This window comes from Aspergillus homomorphus (assembly GCF_003184865.1).
Source record: "Aspergillus homomorphus CBS 101889 unplaced genomic scaffold BO97scaffold_24, whole genome shotgun sequence".
Lineage (NCBI taxonomy): Eukaryota > Fungi > Ascomycota > Eurotiomycetes > Eurotiales > Aspergillaceae > Aspergillus > Aspergillus homomorphus.
In genome coordinates, this window is record NW_020291910.1 from 243,584 (window position 1) to 262,135 (window position 18,552).

Sequence of the window (18,552 nt, forward strand, 5' to 3'; positions counted from 1 at the left end):
GTGCACAATGTTGATTGCGAGATTTTTTTTTTACTAGCCGTTATCAGCCGTGATTCGCTTATCCGGGATGTCATTGATCGGAAGCACGAGACAGCACACTCAAAATTGCATCCAAAGAAACTCATCCACATCTGGAGTAAGAAACGACCATCCTGACGTACGTCCGTACGATCAGTTGGCGTGGGTCGATGTCAAGCGCAAGTTGCGATACCTAAAATGTACACTCACAGGGCTATCGGCTGAACCTACATGCAGTTCGTGCATGAGATCACCCCTGGGAAGAAGGCACTTGTAGGGAATCGCGGCTCCGAATGGTCCCTTGTTCCTAGGGCAAGCAACGTGAAATCAATAGAGGATGGGGCGTTGCCGATCGGCGGACCTAGCGAATCAGCCTCTGCCAGCAAGGGATGCCTGCCTTCGCAGGACATTCAGTCCGGTCGACCACGGCACGCTGGGGAGAAAGTAGCATTGTGGCATACTTTCTTGCTTGGTTGATAACCTGAGTGGTTATTTTGCATGGGGTGAAGCTGCATCCTGATAGACATTCTCTCAGACTGTGATCCATTCTCCGGGGCCAAGCAAGTGCTGACAGCTCAGGGTTGGCCAAGTGGGCCATCGATCGCAAATAGTTCCCGGACGGAAGAAAGAGGGGTTGGGCGAACATCAGCCCCATGTGTGTAGACCGAGACATATGAGGGTTGATCGCTTAGCATAAGAGTCTTATTTCTAAGCACGCTTCCAAGTATTCGTCTGGCGAAGTATATTGAGCAGCAACAGCTAAGGTGTCTCTCGTTTTCTCAGAATTACATGAATCGAGCGGTCGTTAGGGTAGTAGACTTGGAGATGAGGAGAAGAAACCGGCGAGGAGAACCTATGTTATGCATTGGGGGGCTTACTTAGCCAGAGAAAGAGATGATCTGCTGACAAAATACGCTGTACTGCACATGTCGAAAAAACGACGTGCCTCAGAACATCTTCATAACAGTAATTAGGCAACCAACATAGGTGTTCGATTTGCTTTTCAACCAAGACCATTGTCCGGGAGTTCATCCGAATTTGGTGCAGAAGTAAGATTGTCGAGGTCCGTTTGCTGAGCAAGTGACTGAATACCAATCAGTGCTTCAAGAATCCGATCAGTGGGATACTCCGCCCTTAGTGCCGAGTTATCAGTACAATACTCACTCCAGTCCGTGTATCACATGGTCAATTGTCGCCGGAACATCAAGGCCCTGTTATCACCAAGATATAGCTCATGAGTAAATCACAAATATCATAGGGACTCCACTTATAGCATAGGTAAAAGCAAACCAAAAGAGCACACTGCCCGTCAGGAGCCAGATATAGCCTGTGTCATCTTTGTGATTTATCTGACGCTTTTTCGGCCTGGCGCTGCATTCTGGAGTTGTATTTATCGCGCCCTAGACCCACGATCATGGCCATGGCCATCTGAAGGAGCATACACACCTAGGTGTGATATGTACGCCAGTGGTAGTGATACCATGCGATATGGACTAGAAGCCTGAAAAGCAGAGCCATGTCTCTCTCCATATTCTTGACTATGCAGGGAGTCACTACTCTTTGCACTTCCCGCTCTAACTTATTTTGTAGAGCAGGTTTGTGTTTGAGATGAAGCAGTCGTTACGCACAAGAGAAAGGGAGACTGCTTACGCATTGAAGCCAAGTCAGCGTCAGATATGACACCAAATGGGAATAAGGGCATCAAACGAATGCGGAACTTAAGGAGAAGCTCATCACCTTCTGTGGTAGTAAAGAAGCCTTGGTTGAGAAGTTCTTTTCACGGTCCAATTACAGGACTTCGGGGCAGTGACATTTCTTCTACAGGTGTATTCTCGTTCTGATGACCCAGTGAGAAAGCCTGAAATGCTCATCATAAGTCCGGAGGATGGAGTATTAGGATAGGATATCTCGTCGATGCGTGGTCGAGCAACAAGTGTATCAATCTGGTGTTGGAGAGCATCGACGCGGCTGCTTCTATAAAACAAGTAATAATGTCACATAAAAGCCTACTCCAACATAAGTGGAGACAGCATAGCCAGATACTTGTATTCTTACACGAATCATCCGGAAAGATGCAAGGTCGGTTTAAGTCATGTACTGTACATCGTTAACATCCTCTATCCTCAACTGGGATGCATTTCGCTTTCATTTCCATGCGTCGGACGCAGGCATGTCGTCTGGAGGAGCGTTTGTGTTTCATTGTTTTTGGGAGCAAGCAATTTTCATGTATAAATCTTATTGGAGACATGAAAGTGGCGGATACGTGAATCCAAGGGTGAATGCGACGAGAAGGAGAGATAGAGAGGCTTAGGCCTGGACAGGTCAAGACGGAGTCGAAGTCGGTCTTTGATATGGCCACGGGACCGAGGACCGGCCTACTATCTCACCATCAAGTTTACAATCACAATCGACATGAATTTGCGAGAACGAGTCGGAGCTCCTGTTGCCATGTACTCATAGTCATATGAGAATTCTAAAATGATGCCTACTGAAAGTCCTTCCAAGCCCATGCCTGAACCACAGCCAGTCGATTTTGTGCAGCTCTACAGCATTCTAATTGGGATCATGATGGCCACCTCCCTGATATTTTTGGACGCCTTGATAGTTGCTACCGTATGTCTCTTGAGACCTTCTAACTCAATATCTGCTTCAACTTTGAACTAAGGAGTACTTTTCGAAAGCCATCCCATTGACATCGACCCAAATTCATGCCACAACAGATATTGAATATGGAGCTACCCATCCGCCCACGATGTGCTCCCTCCGGCCAATCAGCAATAAACTCGCGTCCTTGCTCTCGCTGCCATGGACGTACCTTGTGTTATCCGGCATATCTCCTTTCGGGTTCCTGATTTGTGGGGTAGAAAACGGTTCTGAATTTTTCATTATTGGCAGGGCAGTCGCTGGTGCTGGGTACTTCGAGGTCGTGTCTGGTGACCCATGTGTTACTGCGATGTAACCAATCCTCAACAATGCCCACTACTCCTGGGTTGACAAGATCGCTTTACGCCTTCAGGACCGTTGTCGCGCTGGTCATCGGTGGTGCAATGGCTGAATACACTTAGAGGTGGTGCCTTGTGGTAAACCTGTTAGCTGAAGCATTGACTGTGGCGGCATTGCTGATCTTCTTCCATCTACATGATGCAGCTAAAGCCCATAGTTAAACTGCTTGAAGTAGCTCGATTCAATCGGGTCACAACTGCCTAATACTGGCACTTAATGTCTGGAGTCACCACCTTGTCCTTCTCAGAGAAGGCAGTCCTCGGTTGATCAACCGCAGCCGCAGTGCCGAGCGCCACATGAGTAGCTTGAGTGGCAAAGAAGGTGATTGAGAGTCGGCCTCGTAGCAGAGAGCAGTCGGGAAAACCGAGTACATTTATCCGTTGCTCTTGGCGAGAGAAAATGTGCCTTCCCTAAGTACCGGCCTGCATCATTAGCTATCAGGTGTAGCCATTTCCTCTGTTTGTTTTGTTCTGCCGCTCTCGAACTACAGTATCACGCTTGATTTCAATGGTCTGTCAATGGTGATGATTGTAAGCCCTAAGCTAACACGAAGGATCTGACCCCTGCAGGAGCCAGTGCCCGGGTTACTTTTGTATCCACATTGTTACACGATATAGCCAATAACGTCGAATATTCTGCGGGATGAACAGATATCTGGTACTTCCTATGCGCAACATGCTTCTAACAGTCATGGCAATGCCTCGAGAGCGGTACCAAGTTCGGATTTACGGCCTTGCAGGTCAGGATTGGTCTCGAAGAGGTGGACTGCTCTGTTCCGTCGCCGAAAGCCCTTCTCTTGGTAGGCCTCGGTTAAAAGTATGAAGAGCTTACTGTGGCGGAGTCTCACCTTCACCCTGAAGACTGGTCTGACTGGATTATGTGGCTATTGAACTGGTAGAGATTCGATACAGATCACCACTCTTCTCAGTTTATGCTTTCCCGAGCCAGCACAGAGCGTTAGATCTTTGAGCCCTCAGGTTTGTTCCTGCTTCGTGCTCTTCAGTACCCTAGCCTTCGATGCATCCCATCCATGTCGAACACGTTGCCCTGCATGGTATAGAAGGTTGCATTGACCTCTGGCCCGGGTCGTACACTTATTGCCCTTTTGGCTGGCGAGAGTACGCGGATGCGGCTTGTCCCGTTCGTTTCATGGGGCTATACCTTACCTTTCTTTCTATCGTCAGCGTTCCCTTGCGGTCATGGATTATATTCAAGCAAGTGGCGATTCTTGCGCGACTATGGGGTTTTATATGATTCCCAGATTGCGGGCACTCATATCTTTCCCCTTGCCTGCAAACGAGGTGTTCTCGCATCTGCCTTCCTTCTATTAACGGAGGAAAGGGGGCTTTTTAGAGATACCGGTGTATGCCTGGTACATGAATGAAGTCTTTGGAAAGAAGCGATTGCAGTCTTGCTAACAGGACAGATTGTGATGAACAAAAGTCTTCTCGTATTTGTTATGACGGAGATGAGTAATCTTAATTTGAGCACTCGAGCCATCTTGTCCAACAAATGCCACTACCAACTGCCAATGCCCGCCAAACGGCCAGGATTGAGTAGGGAAGCTCTGGCTCTCGTGACAACGCCTTAGTAGGAGATGTTAAGGGTATCTAATTACTGTACAGCAATGAAGTTCATCCATCAACCAGCAGCTGGCTCATTCGCATCGGACTTATCTTGATGAGTAATTCAACACGAGGTCTTACTACATCTCATTGTCTGCACTGACCCCGCTCTGCATTACAATTGCATCATGATCTTACAGAGCGATGTAGTGATTATCTCGTATGCGGAAGACCCTGACAAGGATTCGCCGTCAGTGCTTACGATTGGAGCATCACGCCAACGTCAAGACAGATAAGCGTGGAATCTAGAACCAACAGCAAGCTCCTGAAGAGGTTGAACGTAGCGACGACCACCGTAACTCCTTTCAGACCCCTGTCTCTTCGAAATTAATACGAAGGGTCATCCGGGATTCAATGACGGTAGTAAAGGATATCTCCGAAGTTTGTCTACCCCGCATGGCATGGTGAGACTTATAAGCATGCATTGTTGCGAGCGAAGAGGTTCTCTTCTTTCCTTGTCAGCAGCGCTTCTCATCCAGATAGAAGGTACTCCGCATCTATTCCTACCATTCGCATCAAAGTCGAATTTCCTCGGGTTGACCGAAATGTCTCTGCCCGCAACTTTCAAGCAAGCGGTCTTTCGATCGCTAGGTTCGCCGCTTGTCATTGAAGAGACCCCCATCACTCGACCGGGCGACCGCCAGCTCCTGGTCAAAGTCGAAGCATGCGGTGTTTGCTCGTCGGACCGGTGGGCCCAGAATAATGTCATGGGAGGCGGATTGTACGTTTGGTTATCCGAACTTTGCCTTGCGTCAAGCTGACGTGAGCGCACACTTGAAAGCCCCATCGTACCAGGCCACGAAATCATCGGCCGAGTCGCAGCCCTGGGAGACAGCGTCTCCAACTGGAAGGTCGGGGACCGGGTTGGCGGAGCCTGGCATGGGGGACACGACGGTATCGACTTCCCCCTTTCTCATCACTTCCAGACGCTCGAGCTAATCCCTCATTAGGAACGTGTAGGGCCTGCAGCAAAGGTCTTTTCCAGATGTGCGCTGCCGAGCAAGTTAATGGCGAGACCAAAAATGGCGGCTGTCCGTCTATATCCCTCTCGCGTTCCTCCTGGCTCCACACTAACACGGCAATCCAGACGCCGAATACTGTCTCTTGAACGTCGAAGCCGCCGTCCGAGTGCCCGAACACGTCCCTGCCGCCAAATACGCTCCCATTCTCTGCGCGGGCGTCACCGTCTTCAACTCCCTCCGCCATATGAACATCACCCCAGGCGAGATCGTTGCCGTGCAGGGGCTGGGCGGTTTGGGTCATCTGGCTATCCAGTATGCGCGGAAGATGGGTTATCGTATTGTGGCGATCTCGCGTGACTCGCAAAAGGAAGAAATGGTCCGCAAGCTTGGGGCACATGAGTACATCGATGACAGTCGCGTGAACGTGAGCGAGGAGTTGCAGCGGTTGGGTGGAGCCTCTTTGATCATGTCTACTGCGCCAAATGCGGCGATTATCAGTCCGTTGCTGCGCGGATTGGGGATTTTGGGAAAACTATTGATCTTGTCAGGTGAGCGTAAAGGGAAAGAAGGCCGTGGATTGGGATGATGGCTGACACGATATGTCTGCGTGGTCAGTGCCGGGTCCGGTGCCGGTGGATACCTCAATCATGGTGAGTCTGACTTATTACTGTCCAATATGCGTCTGGTATTGATGATAATTTTCGTAGGTCAAGCATGGACTTTCGGTACAGGTTTGGCCCTCGGGTCATGCTACTGATAGCGAGGATGCCATTGCTTTCACCGAGCTGCAGGACATAAATTGTATGGTGGAGGAGTTCCCGCTGGATCGGGCGAATGAGGCTTATGGTAAGACCCAATTTCTTTGTCCGGCGATAAAGGCTGGTCCTTCGCGAAGGGTGATACCATTTGCGACGCCGTGCCCTCTCAAATAGGCACACACACCGTATGCAACCTCCGAAACGTGGGAGCTGCATGCTTTGCAGCAACATTCAACACTGGGCTATTGCGTGGATGATGTACTGACTCAAGCTGTTCTCCGCACAGATGCCATGCTGAAAGGATCGGTCAGATTCCGTGCAGTTCTGACGATGCAGTAGCTCCTATACTCCCCTGAGCTGGACCGGGATGAGAGCGAAGGTTAAGTGGCCCATCGATCCACTTTTTGTCTCTCTTTGGTAGCAATCTGATCGCTCATGTCATGCCAAGAAAGGGGAAAGGTTGCTCAAAGCCTCTCAATTTTGTAAGACAAATCGAAACAATGCGAGTCAGTCATTTGCTTCCACAATAAGAGGCATGTCTGGTAGTCATGTCGGTTTGAGTATTGTTCTCAACCAGCTAATTGCGTAGATAGTCCAAAATGTGGGTAGTATATACTGGGCACATTGAGGTTAGCAGTAACTGCCAGAGGGGTAATGATCGCTTGTATGGTAGAACAAAAAAGAATCTGTTTGATAGAGAGACATTGTTCTATAGATGCTCAATATCAAGCTCGTACCACGCCGCGAGCTTGCCATGTGGCTGAGTTAAGACTTGCGGAACTTGTCCGTGGATGGCATCTCCATCATGGTTCTCGGCATTTACTCGCAGATTCAGTGCTAGGATGGGGCCTCTCGATGTGGGCCATCTCATCTCAATTAAAACCGGCAATTTGTTGGTTTATCCTCGCGTGCGGAGCTATACTCCGGCAACACGTAATCCAATGAAAGTTAAAGGCTCAGAGCCCCCGCGACAGTATTAACCTGCTTTGGGACGGGCGAAATAGAGTACCAAAAAGAAGTGGATGCCAGCTGAAGGTGGAGTAGACAAATGAAACTTGGTTATGAGTAGGCGAAGAAAATTGGGTAACGCCTCTCTTCAGGACGAATGACTATCTTCCACACTCTGGTGGAACTCTCTCTGAACCGTGATGGCATTCTTCGGCATCACCACTAGCTCAATTGTATCCTCTTCACTATCCTCCGTATGTGAGCCTTCACGCACTTGGGTCACGATTGTGTTCTCAGCCTCATGTGTTGTCCCGTGCGACAGATTGCCATTCGGTAACCGGATCCATTGTTCGTCGTCAGCCTCGCTAACAGCTCTGTGTCTGCGGCCAACGCTCTTCGAGCCGTACATGTTCGATCCGTAGCCGTATTGCCGGTGTGGTGTTTTGGGGGCGGACGAGCTATTACCGGTGCGACTGGTCACTTTTTGAGCGGCGGAACGGAAAATTCGGTAGATGATTGGGAGATTGGCGCAAAGAATACCTCCAAAGGATTCGAAGGCAGACAAGACAGCGAGCGGAACACCTTCCCCTGCATTTGTTGTTAGTGAAAGGAAGCTACGTAGAAATAGAATCATGCAGAGTGACCTACAGGTGATGTCGCTAGATGTCTGCGCAAAGACATAAGCTAACCGGGCTGCACTTATAGCGCAGGTTCTAATGGCGAATCATGAATCATTAGCCATGAGCTTCAAATTTGCACATTCGAGGCAGACGAAACTTACATGAAGCCGATCGAGAAGATGATACACAGAGCAATCTTCTTGGTGAGAGTCGTGCGCAGCCTGAGAATCACAGGAATTGGCAAGGCGAAGATGACCAGGTCCGTAATCATATTGGAACAATTAACGTAGTACGACAGGGCAGAAGCGTCGAAGCAGTGACCTTTGACAGCGGGATTCCAGAATGCAGCTAGCGGACGACAAAGTAATCCCATGAATATCTCTATGGTTGTTATCCAGAGACAAATGAAGATGGCGCAGCCCATGACTGTTCTTGACAGCCATTGTACGGGGAAAATGCGGTAGTATAGGGCAAGGATACCGAGCTTGGTCGCTGCGAGACCGACGTTGTAGAGGTGACTGGCGACATACTCTCCCTGATTGAGTGAGTATTGTATCTTGTACCTTCCAGTAAGACAGGATGTATGTACCTTCAGGAAGATCTCAAGGTCCTTTATCGCCACGCTTGACGTATGTTTACCGAATCCATGACCCAAGCCTAGGGTTCTTAGCCAGTTTTCCGGCAGAAAATGCGGTTGCACCACCTACCACAGGCCATCATTGTCACCGCGTAAGCCACTTCTAACATCTGCAGGTCCGAAAGCAACGTCGTCAGCCTTGGGACCGATCATCCACATCAAGAGAGGAAACTTACTGTGGCCAGTGTTATGAGGTAATCGTCCGTGTGGAGATGATCATCAGGACCACGAATTTTAACCAGCAGCCTCATTCCTGTGGTCAAAACCATACCCGCCATGGGAACGACATATCCCACAATTATCAGAGCCTCTCTTGAGGCGGTCTGTTCCGAGCTGGCCATGGTGGCGGGCAGAATGCTCGAATAAAGGCATCAGTTGAATCGGATTCAGGAATGAGGATATGACCTGAGGCTTATCAAGAAAGGCTGCAGGGCCCTATTCGTTTCTTTGCAGCCTGCAAAACTTGGCGTGCATCTAGGGGCCCTAGGAGCCCCATCGTCGTATAAATTCTCTCACCTCGCTCCTTCGAGGCGAGGTCGACCAGCATCAAATCCTACGCCCCGCTCGGAGGCCGGACGTCAGGCACGAGATCATTCCGGTCTGGAGATGATTCTGAAATGGCATGAGCCAACGATCTAGATCCAACTTCTCTCCAGTGCCAATAAGTTGCCTCTCGGGACCGAGACAGAACCGAGATGAGCGAGTGGATATGAAGTCGCTCTTGGCTGCTTAGGGTTGGATGGAAGCAGAGACAATGTGAGACTGGAAGGAAGCATAAGGACTAGTTGCAATAAGCATCCACCTCAAGCGAGACAATGCAGCCACCCGAGTGTAGTCTAATGCCAATAGATTATTGATTGAGTGACAGGGATTGGCAATTGGGATCGCTGAGAATGGCTGATACAGGGAGTGGATACTAAAGTACTAGTGTGGTAACCGGGCTGTATCCGTCGTGACCGGGACCCCTTCCCGGGAGGGCCGGCGAGCCAAAAGCTACCAAACTCATCTCTCCCCACTCCGCGCGATCGACCATCCCCTCTATGTCCCCTTGGTTTGCGGTCCGCTATGCACCGACCAGACTTTACCCGATGTGGCATCTTTCATTCCCACTACCAATGACCCCTCATGAGCTGATTCGTGTGAGTAACTCATTTGCTTGATGGGTCAAACGGAGTTAATGGAGTTGCTCAAAATCCTCCGACCATGGCCACTTCCCCTTCAGCTGCTCTGCCTTCCGCGATTCATCCACAATTCGTGGTATTCTTTGCCTCTTCATGGCTGGCAGTCGCAGAGCAGAACAGAAAATCATCTGTTACGAGGTTTCATTCTTACAAGCAACAAGAACCATGTTCCTCTCATGGTCTTTAGCCGCCAGTCCTCCGCCCGAACCACCTCAGCCTCCCAAGCCCAGAGTGCGATCTCGCACGGGCTGCAACACCTGTCGACGAAGACGGGTAAAGTGCGATGGTATGTGGATTTTTCCCCGTAAGTAGCACGAATGACTTGTGTGGCTCATATACACGCGTTCTGCCGTGCTTCCAGAAGCTCATCCAACCTGTTTGCGATGCAGACGGTCCAAGTATCCATGCAGCTATGAGGTCCGCCTGCAGTGGGAGGATGAGATGCGTACAGCGGGGAAGTGTCATGGACGAACAGGCGTTCAATCGAAGGTAGACTCACTTGGACGCAAACGGTCGGCGGATTCCGATCTCAACCAGTGGACACGGGCCAGACGCAAAGGCCAGGACGATACCTGTCATGCCGATAACAATGAAAAAGTTGTGTCGATCAGCTCTCCACTCACCTCACGAAGCTCGCAACAAACTATCGTAGCCAGTGAACAGGCTCTAGAATCAACCTACCAGCGTCGCTACCATCAATGGAATCGGGTCAAATCGCTGTTTCTGAGTAGGGCGCTGCCCACTCTACCTTGGAGTATCGGAATGCCGGACGTTGACCATTTGTGTCTGTCCTTCTACGAATCTGTCATGTGCCCCGTCGCTGTCACTGTCGATGATGAGGACACTAATCCTCTCCGCAGTACGGTTATGCGTATGGCTTTCAGGTCGGAGTTGACATACTATGCCGTTCTAATGGCTAGTTCGCAGTACATGCGCTCATTCGACTCGCGATACACAATCTTGGAGATGCAAGTGCGGCAGCGAGTGCTTGGAGGTTTACGGCAGGCATTGGCACGGGAATCTTGGGACACTGAAGATGTGCTCGTGCCAACAATCTTTCTTTGCTCCTCGGCGGTAGGTGATGGCATGCTTGATTACGATCGTCTTGTGGACAAGGAGTTGTCGCTTATCAGTTTTTCCAGATCTCTGCCAGTTGTGACTCGTCTTGGGTCCGTCATTTCACTTGCTTCCAGCTCCTTGTCAAGAGGGCCGCTCAGGGAAACTTGTGCAAGTCGATCTTGCACCGATTCTTTGTCAGTTACTTTTCAGCCCATCTGATCTTCGCCAAGTCAATGTTTTCTGTTGAGGATATCCTGCCTGTTGTTGAGCCACCGGTCTACCTTGACACCAAGTCCCCATTGATTTGCACTGGAAGCTCGCACAAGAGCTCTTGGACCTCAACAACTGCCTTGCTGGGCGTGATGGAGTCAACCACTCTTCACAACATTGACATCTGGAACGGTCTCAGCAATCACCTTCTTCTCCTGATTAATGACATACTGAGTATCAAAGATGACGTGCTTGCTTTGAAACAGTCTCAGAATTTCAACACACCAACCATGATCAACGCGGCCCGGACTTCTATCGAAACGAAGATAGTAGGCTTGAAAGCGGGCCTTGGCAGTGTCACGCAGCTACTTCCGAAACCACTAGGAGGTCACCACAACGCTAGCGAAATTGCACATTCATACCGCTTATTAGAGAACACAGGCGAGGCATACCGTCTTGCAGCTTGTCTGCTTCTTTCTGAAGCCTCGAAACCCTCATTTCTAGGCTTCACGTCGATCACTATCAAAGAACTGGACTCTGCACAAGAGGAGGATTATATCAGCAAAATCTTCACTTTGGTGGATAAGATCGTATCAACATTGGACTTTTTACCCATCTCCTGGCCTCTATGGCCCCTTTTCATCGCCTCATGTTGTAGTGACCAGGACTCGCAGGCACAAGCCAAGGCCTTAGCGTTGTTTCGCAATGCGCGAGAGAAAGCGCCTTACGAAAATACAGTACGAGCACAGACATTGGTGGAGCTGCTGTGGCAACGCCGTACGCTGAATCTAAACGGGGCATCACGAATGCGTATCGGCCGCTTTGAGTGGGAGGTGGTGATGGAATTTTTAGGTTGGCAGACAAGTTTTGCTTGAGCGGAAAAGCGACAATCAGTCAACGACTAGTACTCAGTGTGATAGCACGCATTGCTTCGTCTGCATGAGGTCTATTTTTCCGAGTGCAACCACTCTCAAACCAGGAGAGTATTCGTTCTTATACACTAAGATCAGACTTGTCGTTGTCTATTCCCAAGACCGCCAGCCTATTACCCTTAGAGGCAATAGCGGTAATGCTGATTCTGTCCATCAGAAACATCTCCGTCTCCACCATGTTCAGACGACGCATCACTCGCATATTGCATGTCACTTGACTCAGGCTCGATGGTCCGTCCCTGCTTGCGATCACGTCGCTTGTTCTCCCAGGACATATAGCAGCGAAGGCCAACCACATCAAGTATGGCAAGACAGAAGCACGCAAGGATGGCTGAGAATGCAGTCTAGCACGACAATTAGCTGGCGAGTCTTATTATTTCAGCCTGGTGAGGGATCAACTTACATTATAGCGGGGAGCCTCATTGCTCTTGAACAGCTGCGGACCGGCAATGTTACCAACACAGTATGCGATAAAGATGAGAGCGGTCACGGTGCCCTTCTTGGTGAAGCCCGCTGTGTTGCTGGAGACCAAGCTCAGACTCAGTGGCCAGCCGGCTCCAAAGACGGTCACGAGCCACACCCCGACTAGTCTGCCCCATTTCCGGTGCGTAGGTAGTTGTCGCATGAGCAAGATACCAATCAGACTGATAAGCATAGTGAAGATCATCCAGTAGCAGCGTAAGCCAGGCATACGGTTACAGGTGATGGCGATGGCAAAAAGCATGACAAGGGCGACGGCAGACATGGGGATTTGGTACAATAGGGTGTGGAAGGTGTCAAAACCGAACGACTGGATCACAATACTGGCGAACTGATTAAGGTCAGCTGAAACTCATTCCGGGCTTCAAGACGAGACTCAAAGCAGGACTAAGGGATATACATTGGTAATGCCACCGTTCGGCAAGGAAACGAAAAAGTTATACAGCACAAGGAACCAGGTTTTCGGATCGACAAGCGCCTCGATGAACTGATCTTGCTTCCACTCCCGACTTTGGTAGCTCTTTTGAAATACTTGTGCACGGCGGTAAGCCGGCCCTCGCTGATCTTGCTTCAGAAAATTGGCATTGAGGGGAGAATCCGGCAAAGTGAAAAATAAGAATGCCGACCACGCGATGGAGATGATGCCGAATATAATAAAAAGCCACTATTCCAGAGAAGATGTGATCAGTCAATCTGCCTTCTCAACGCCGATGGCAGTGCCAAATGCCCTCAGCTCTGCCGTTTGTTGCTTTCCACATACCTGCCAGGCACCCAAGCCATTATTAATATGGCCAATAGCGTATGCAAGCAGCCCTCCAAAGATGGCAGCTATTCCATTGCCCGAGAACCAAATACAGCTCCTCAGTGCATGCTCAGACGGGGTGTACCACATGCTGATCAGGATAGTAAATCCCGGGCTGATTGCACTTTCGAAGATGCCGAGGAGCACTCTCAGCGAGGTCAGGCCGGCGAAGCTTGAAGCTGCCGCATGGCAGGTTAGGATAATGGCCCATAAAATCCTTCACCAAGTGTCAGTTGGGTTCGTTGGCTACAGGGCCGCTTGATGCAGACGGGCGGGTAAAGGACTAACATCATCACAGAGAGATATTTTCCGATGGGGAATTGGATGAACCCCAGCGACACGGGGTAAGATGCAATAAGATATCCAAAGTAGAAGGCGCTCGACGCCCACGCATATTGGGCAGTGTTTATATGCTAGTATCGCCATGATGCAAGGTCAGAATGAGGATGGGCCGGAGTTGTTCAAGCAATCATACCGTTCCACTGAGGAGGCCCAGAATTGAGGTATAGGACAGGGTCGTCTTGTCAAGATATTGCAGCAAGTACGAAAAGAACATCAGAGGGAGCAAACTATAACGACGGGTGTTAGGTTAGGGTTCCGCAGGAGATTCGACGTATGCCTCGAGTCTCAATCTTAACGAGGACAACGTACCAGAGATCAATTCGACGCAGAATAGCTTTCTCTTCAACATCCGACAGATGCTGGACATCGTTGACAGACTCATGAGCTCCCTTGGAGAAACTCTTCTCGTCGGCCGTCGTGGGCGGCGTGGTATCTTCTGAGGCAGCCATACTTCTGCGTCTGCTTCGTCTGCAAGTGATCTGACGGAACACCGGCAGCAACGGTCGTCTTTAAATCGAACGAAAGAAGGAAGAGGATACGAGAGAGAGGAGCAGGAAGAAGTACCTCATCCAACCACTGTATGCCTTAGCTTATGCAAATGTACTTCGCGCGCGATTAATTAACGGCTGGAGGCTTGTTTCGTCCGATGCGGGCCTGCCTTCTACTAGTGGCGGTATTTCACCAGTATTACCGTCACGTCTGGTATGTCTCACTAAACCCAATCCAGGGCGAAACCTGCTCGCTTCGACCTACTAGTTTGACCCGTGCACTGCAAATGTGGATCATGTCAGAGATTGAGGGTATTGATCTAGATCGAGCAATGCTCGCATCGTGGTTGCACGACCAACGGTCGTATGAGCACCGAACCCCTCGCAGCAGACATCCGTACCGCCCACTGATATCTTTCCCAAGCCATGCGACCCATGAGTGGCAAGCCTCCTGCTCAGAGCATTTGTACCGTCCGCCCGTATACCTGCGTGCTCGACATGACATGGCTCAAAGGTTCACTTGCTCTTCATGCGTCGATCGATCTTCCACAACCCATGTGCGACAGAAACGGTCGATGCATGTATCTCTTAGTCAGGAGAACTGCGCAGCCGCGGTCCGGCACTATTGAGGGACCTGTGGAGCATGCAGCCTAGCGAAGAAGCTATAATATAAGTAGACTCAGATGCTTGGGTCTAGTATCATCTCGAACCATGCTTCCATGAAGCCAACCCCTGACTTTTTCTTCTTCCCTCGGCATCTACCCATCAATATACCTCAGTCAAAATGTATCGATCACTAACGGACGACAATCTCTATCGCATCGATGCTGATCTCCTCATCCCCGGGCAGGGTGAGCCTCTCCCCGACGGTGCTGTGGTCTGGAAGTCTAAGACCATTCTGTACGTGGGACGTCAATCCGATGTACCTCAAGATTACCACGGAGCAACGACGACGCACGTTCCCGTAGTGATGCCTGGGTTGTGGGATTGCCATATCCACTACATGGGCGCCACGTCGGCGACGATGGACGCCGTCGTCAAGGCCACCCCCGCCCTAGCCGGCGCGCGCAGCGTTCCGGACCTCCACGCGACCATCATGGCCGGTTTCACCTCCGTCCGCGAAGTCGGCGGCTACGGGTGCGAGCTCGCGCTCGCCGTGAACGAGGACCGCATCCTCGGGCCGACCATCTACGGCGCCCATAGCGCGATCAGCATGACGGCCGGCCACGGCGACGTGCACGGCATGCCCCTGCACCAACTTCAGGACATGTGCGCCCACGGGCTGCCGCTCACGATCGCGGACGGTGTGCCAGAATGCTTGCAGGCTGTGCGCAAGCAACTTCGCCACGGCGCGCGCGTGATCAAAGTCTGCGCCAGTGGCGGCGTCGTCAGCGCCATCGACGACCCTCAGCACCAGGAGTTCTCCTTCGAGGAGATGAAAGCCATCGTCGACGAGGCCGCGCGCGCCAAGCGCGTCGTCGCCGCCCACTGCCATGGGAAGGCTGGGATCATGAACGCGCTGCGGGCTGGATGCCGCACCATCGAGCACGGCAGCTTTCTCGACGAGGAGGCTGTCGAGCTGATGCGCAAGAAGGGCGCGATCTTGGTCGCGACGCGCAGTGTAATCGAGACGGGCCTGTCCATGCGTCAGCTTTTCACGCCGGGTTCGTATCAGAAGCTGCTCGAGGTGGCCGATGCACATAAGCAGGCGTACCGCCTGGCTGTGGCGCGGGGCGTCACGATCGCCCTCGGCACCGACCAGTTCATCAGCTCGGATAACCCGGCGGTTTCGTATGGGCGGAACGGCAAGGAGTTGGAATATGCGGTCGCGGCGGGGATGACGCCCTTGGCTGCAATTGAGGCCGCGACGGCGAATGGCCCGTTGACCTTAGGGGAGCAGGCGCCTAGGAGTGGGCGGTTGGTGGTCGGGTATGATGCGGATATCATTGCGCTGGCGGCGAACCCGTTGGAAGATATCACGGTGGTGGGAAATGCAAAGAATGTGACGCATGTTTGGCGCGGTGGGAAGCTGGTTAAATCATAGTATACGTCCTCTGTAATGATAATATCAATGAATATTTCCAAGGTAGCGCTGATGCGGTAAGGAGAATACTCAGTCTTCAAGCTATACAGATACTGACCATGACGACAAGTGCGAGCGGGATTCTGAAGCGTTCTGTATGGACCGCTTGGTACATGAGAGAATGAGCTACTGTGGGAAACAATCACTCCGCCGTACCGTTCGCTAAGGTGGTAATGCTCCGCTCCGCTCCGCTCCGCTCCGCCCGACGCTACCCGCATCCTTCCTTTTTAGGTGGCTACACATTGGCAGTAGGTAGGAGCTCCGGCTCCGTGTCTATGAATTGTAGGCTGTGAACAAATCTCTCTTAAGTTTATCTAGTCTGTAAGTTAGATAGTGTATTTTTCATCTCATCACTCGCACCCGTCTCATTACTGTGTATTTTGGTAAGGCAACAAAAAAATATATATATTTCCGTCACGGCACTCCATTTTGTTGCCCATGGGCCGAAGAATCACAGGACTTTTGATGACAGGCCTTCCTAAGCTTGAATGTATCCCAACTAAGTCGAATTACAGAAATGTCAACACGTACAGTTTAGTCCATGGGCTCAACTCTTTACTACGGTAATAAATGCCACTGGCGGTGAGAGATGGCAGTATGCGTGTTGCCGTACAGATAGGAGTCGCATCGTCGATTAAGTTCCTACAACAGTTCCTCTTCACGCAGCAATTGTCCTCTGGGGCTCTCAATTGCCCATAATGTCTAGGAGGGACGAAGGAAAACGACAGAAATCAGAATACCGGTCGAACCAGACAGATCCCACCCAGCGACGCCCCTCCTTCGAACCCAAGCAGCCGTTCCCACCTCTCCCCGCAGACGATTTCGCGACCAATACCCTTGAGATACAGACCAACACATATGCCGAAGACGTCGATAATCAAGAACTGCCATCGCCTCTGCATGCAGATATAGAAGCTGAAGATGACGCAGACTTTCAGTCACAGTATTCCTTAGGCGATCAATCTTTCTCGGACGCATCCACGGACTCGGAGCAATCGCCGGATGATGGCATCTCAATGCATCACCCATTCCGGCAGTCATCCAGCTCACTTCATGGCCTCAATGCATTTGCGCCTCCATTCTATAACCGCCCTCCGACGCCACTGCCGCCATCCCCCTCGCTGACTTCTCTCCTCCGCCCTCCCTTCTCGACTACTACTTCGCGACCGACAACCCCCGACAGCTCGGATGTGGAAACGCCCAACGACACGGAGGCTGCCGTCGCAAAGTCAGCGCGACGGGCAACAACGGTCCCACGCGCGAGCCCTAAGGTCCCGACGTATGAATATTATGGTTTCGTGTTATATCTCGCTTCCTCATTGGCGTTTTGTGAGTAGGGACATGCAATTTACCCAGCGCAGAATGAGTCTAACAGCTTTCTTCACCAGTGATCTACATACTCTGGTCCTACCTCCCTTCCCCTTTCCTCCACCAACTCGGTATATACTACTACCCGAATCGATGGTGGTCGCTGGCCTTCCCCTCCTGGCTAGTTATGTCTATCATTTACATTTACGTCGCGCTGGCGTCATACAACACCGGCTATCTCACGTTGCCGATGAATAGCATGGAGAATATCGTGGACGAGGTGGCTAATGTAGCCGTCATCGATGGTAAAGGCCGACGACGACCCGGTGGCGGGGCCAAGATGAAGCCTGGGGCGACCTCGTACCAGACTATGGGGCCGCACAACCGCAGGGTCAATTGGAAAGAGATCTGGAGTGAAGGTACAGATGCTGTGCTGGACGTTCCCGTGGGCGGTGTCTGTGAGGTGTTATATGGCCAGGAGAGGGATGATGACGAGTTATGCGAGGAAGTGGTTGATTGTTATTCCTGAAACCTACGGCATAATATGCCGAGAGTTGATTGAAGGGTTGGAATGTGCCAGTTCTACCTCACCTGTCGCGGAAGGCCCATCTCTTGGCTCTTATCGCGGGGTCTTTCGTTCCTTATCACCACGTGCGATGAAGATGGCTGGCTTGATTACGATCCTCCCTTCGGTTTTCTGCATTTGACCCATAATACTAATAGACTCAACAGTTATAACGAGCTCACGATGTGATTATTCAATGGAACTGGGTTCTATGTAGCCACCGAAAAGGTATTGAGGTCTGGATGTGGCGAGGCTTGCCCCTGCTTGGGGACGGGAAGGGGTGCCTTAGGTTTCGCTTTTCGGGTCTATCACATACCTTAATGGTAGCTTACCCCAGTAGTAGTAGTCCTGTAGGGTGCAAAGCAGCCCGGTCGCGAACACTACCACTCTTTCACTGTCACACTACTCCACCCAAAAAAAGGAAAATTTCCATCAGCGATAGACACATGGAATCGGTTATGGCTACTGGCCTACTGACCGCAACTCTGAGAGGCTGGGAAGTCAAGGAAACGCTCACCTCATTTTTACACC

General features: G+C 51.0%; 6 protein-coding genes across 6 annotated transcripts; 4 read left to right on the forward strand and 2 right to left on the reverse strand.

Annotated features, from left to right (window-relative positions):
- Positions 1-5,191: 5,191 nt before the first annotated feature.
- Positions 5,192-6,705, forward strand: BO97DRAFT_435463 (putative alcohol dehydrogenase; the record flags this gene model as incomplete). Its single annotated transcript, XM_025697725.1, has 7 exons — positions 5,192-5,367; positions 5,428-5,540; positions 5,597-5,677; positions 5,734-6,156; positions 6,224-6,258; positions 6,316-6,454; positions 6,653-6,705. The coding sequence occupies 7 exons, from the start codon at positions 5,192-5,194 to the stop codon at positions 6,703-6,705; spliced, it is 1,020 nt and encodes a 339-aa protein (XP_025550325.1).
- Positions 6,706-7,462: 757 nt separating this feature from the next.
- On the reverse strand, positions 7,463-8,913 carry BO97DRAFT_454414 (integral membrane PTH11-like protein; the record flags this gene model as incomplete). The annotated part of the gene is made up of 6 exons (XM_025699106.1): positions 7,463-7,902; positions 7,963-8,027; positions 8,096-8,469; positions 8,524-8,591; positions 8,642-8,681; positions 8,748-8,913. Coding segments are annotated over 6 exons (1,153 nt in total), but the record flags the coding sequence as incomplete, so codon positions are not given.
- Positions 8,914-9,917: 1,004 nt separating this feature from the next.
- BO97DRAFT_347747 (Zn(II)2Cys6 transcription factor) lies at positions 9,918-11,896 on the forward strand (the record flags this gene model as incomplete). Its single annotated transcript, XM_025691860.1, has 3 exons — positions 9,918-10,038; positions 10,114-10,790; positions 10,895-11,896. The coding sequence occupies 3 exons, from the start codon at positions 9,918-9,920 to the stop codon at positions 11,894-11,896; spliced, it is 1,800 nt and encodes a 599-aa protein (XP_025550327.1).
- A 176-nt stretch (positions 11,897-12,072) lies between these two features.
- On the reverse strand, positions 12,073-14,026 carry BO97DRAFT_347922 (pantothenate transporter; the record flags this gene model as incomplete). Its single annotated transcript, XM_025691867.1, has 7 exons — positions 12,073-12,297; positions 12,357-12,764; positions 12,834-13,097; positions 13,194-13,452; positions 13,524-13,648; positions 13,711-13,804; positions 13,887-14,026. The coding sequence occupies 7 exons, from the start codon at positions 14,024-14,026 to the stop codon at positions 12,073-12,075; spliced, it is 1,515 nt and encodes a 504-aa protein (XP_025550328.1).
- A 684-nt stretch (positions 14,027-14,710) lies between these two features.
- Positions 14,711-16,149, forward strand: BO97DRAFT_106736 (metal-dependent hydrolase family protein). Its single transcript, XM_025689873.1, has one exon. The coding sequence runs from the start codon at positions 14,850-14,852 to the stop codon at positions 16,107-16,109; it is 1,260 nt and encodes a 419-aa protein (XP_025550329.1). The 5' UTR covers positions 14,711-14,849; the 3' UTR covers positions 16,110-16,149.
- Positions 16,150-16,832: 683 nt separating this feature from the next.
- On the forward strand, positions 16,833-18,095 carry BO97DRAFT_371141 (uncharacterized protein). Its single transcript, XM_025692802.1, has 2 exons — positions 16,833-17,477; positions 17,537-18,095. The coding sequence occupies exons 1-2, from the start codon at positions 16,847-16,849 to the stop codon at positions 17,983-17,985; spliced, it is 1,080 nt and encodes a 359-aa protein (XP_025550330.1). The 5' UTR covers positions 16,833-16,846; the 3' UTR covers positions 17,986-18,095.
- Positions 18,096-18,552: the final 457 nt, after the last annotated feature.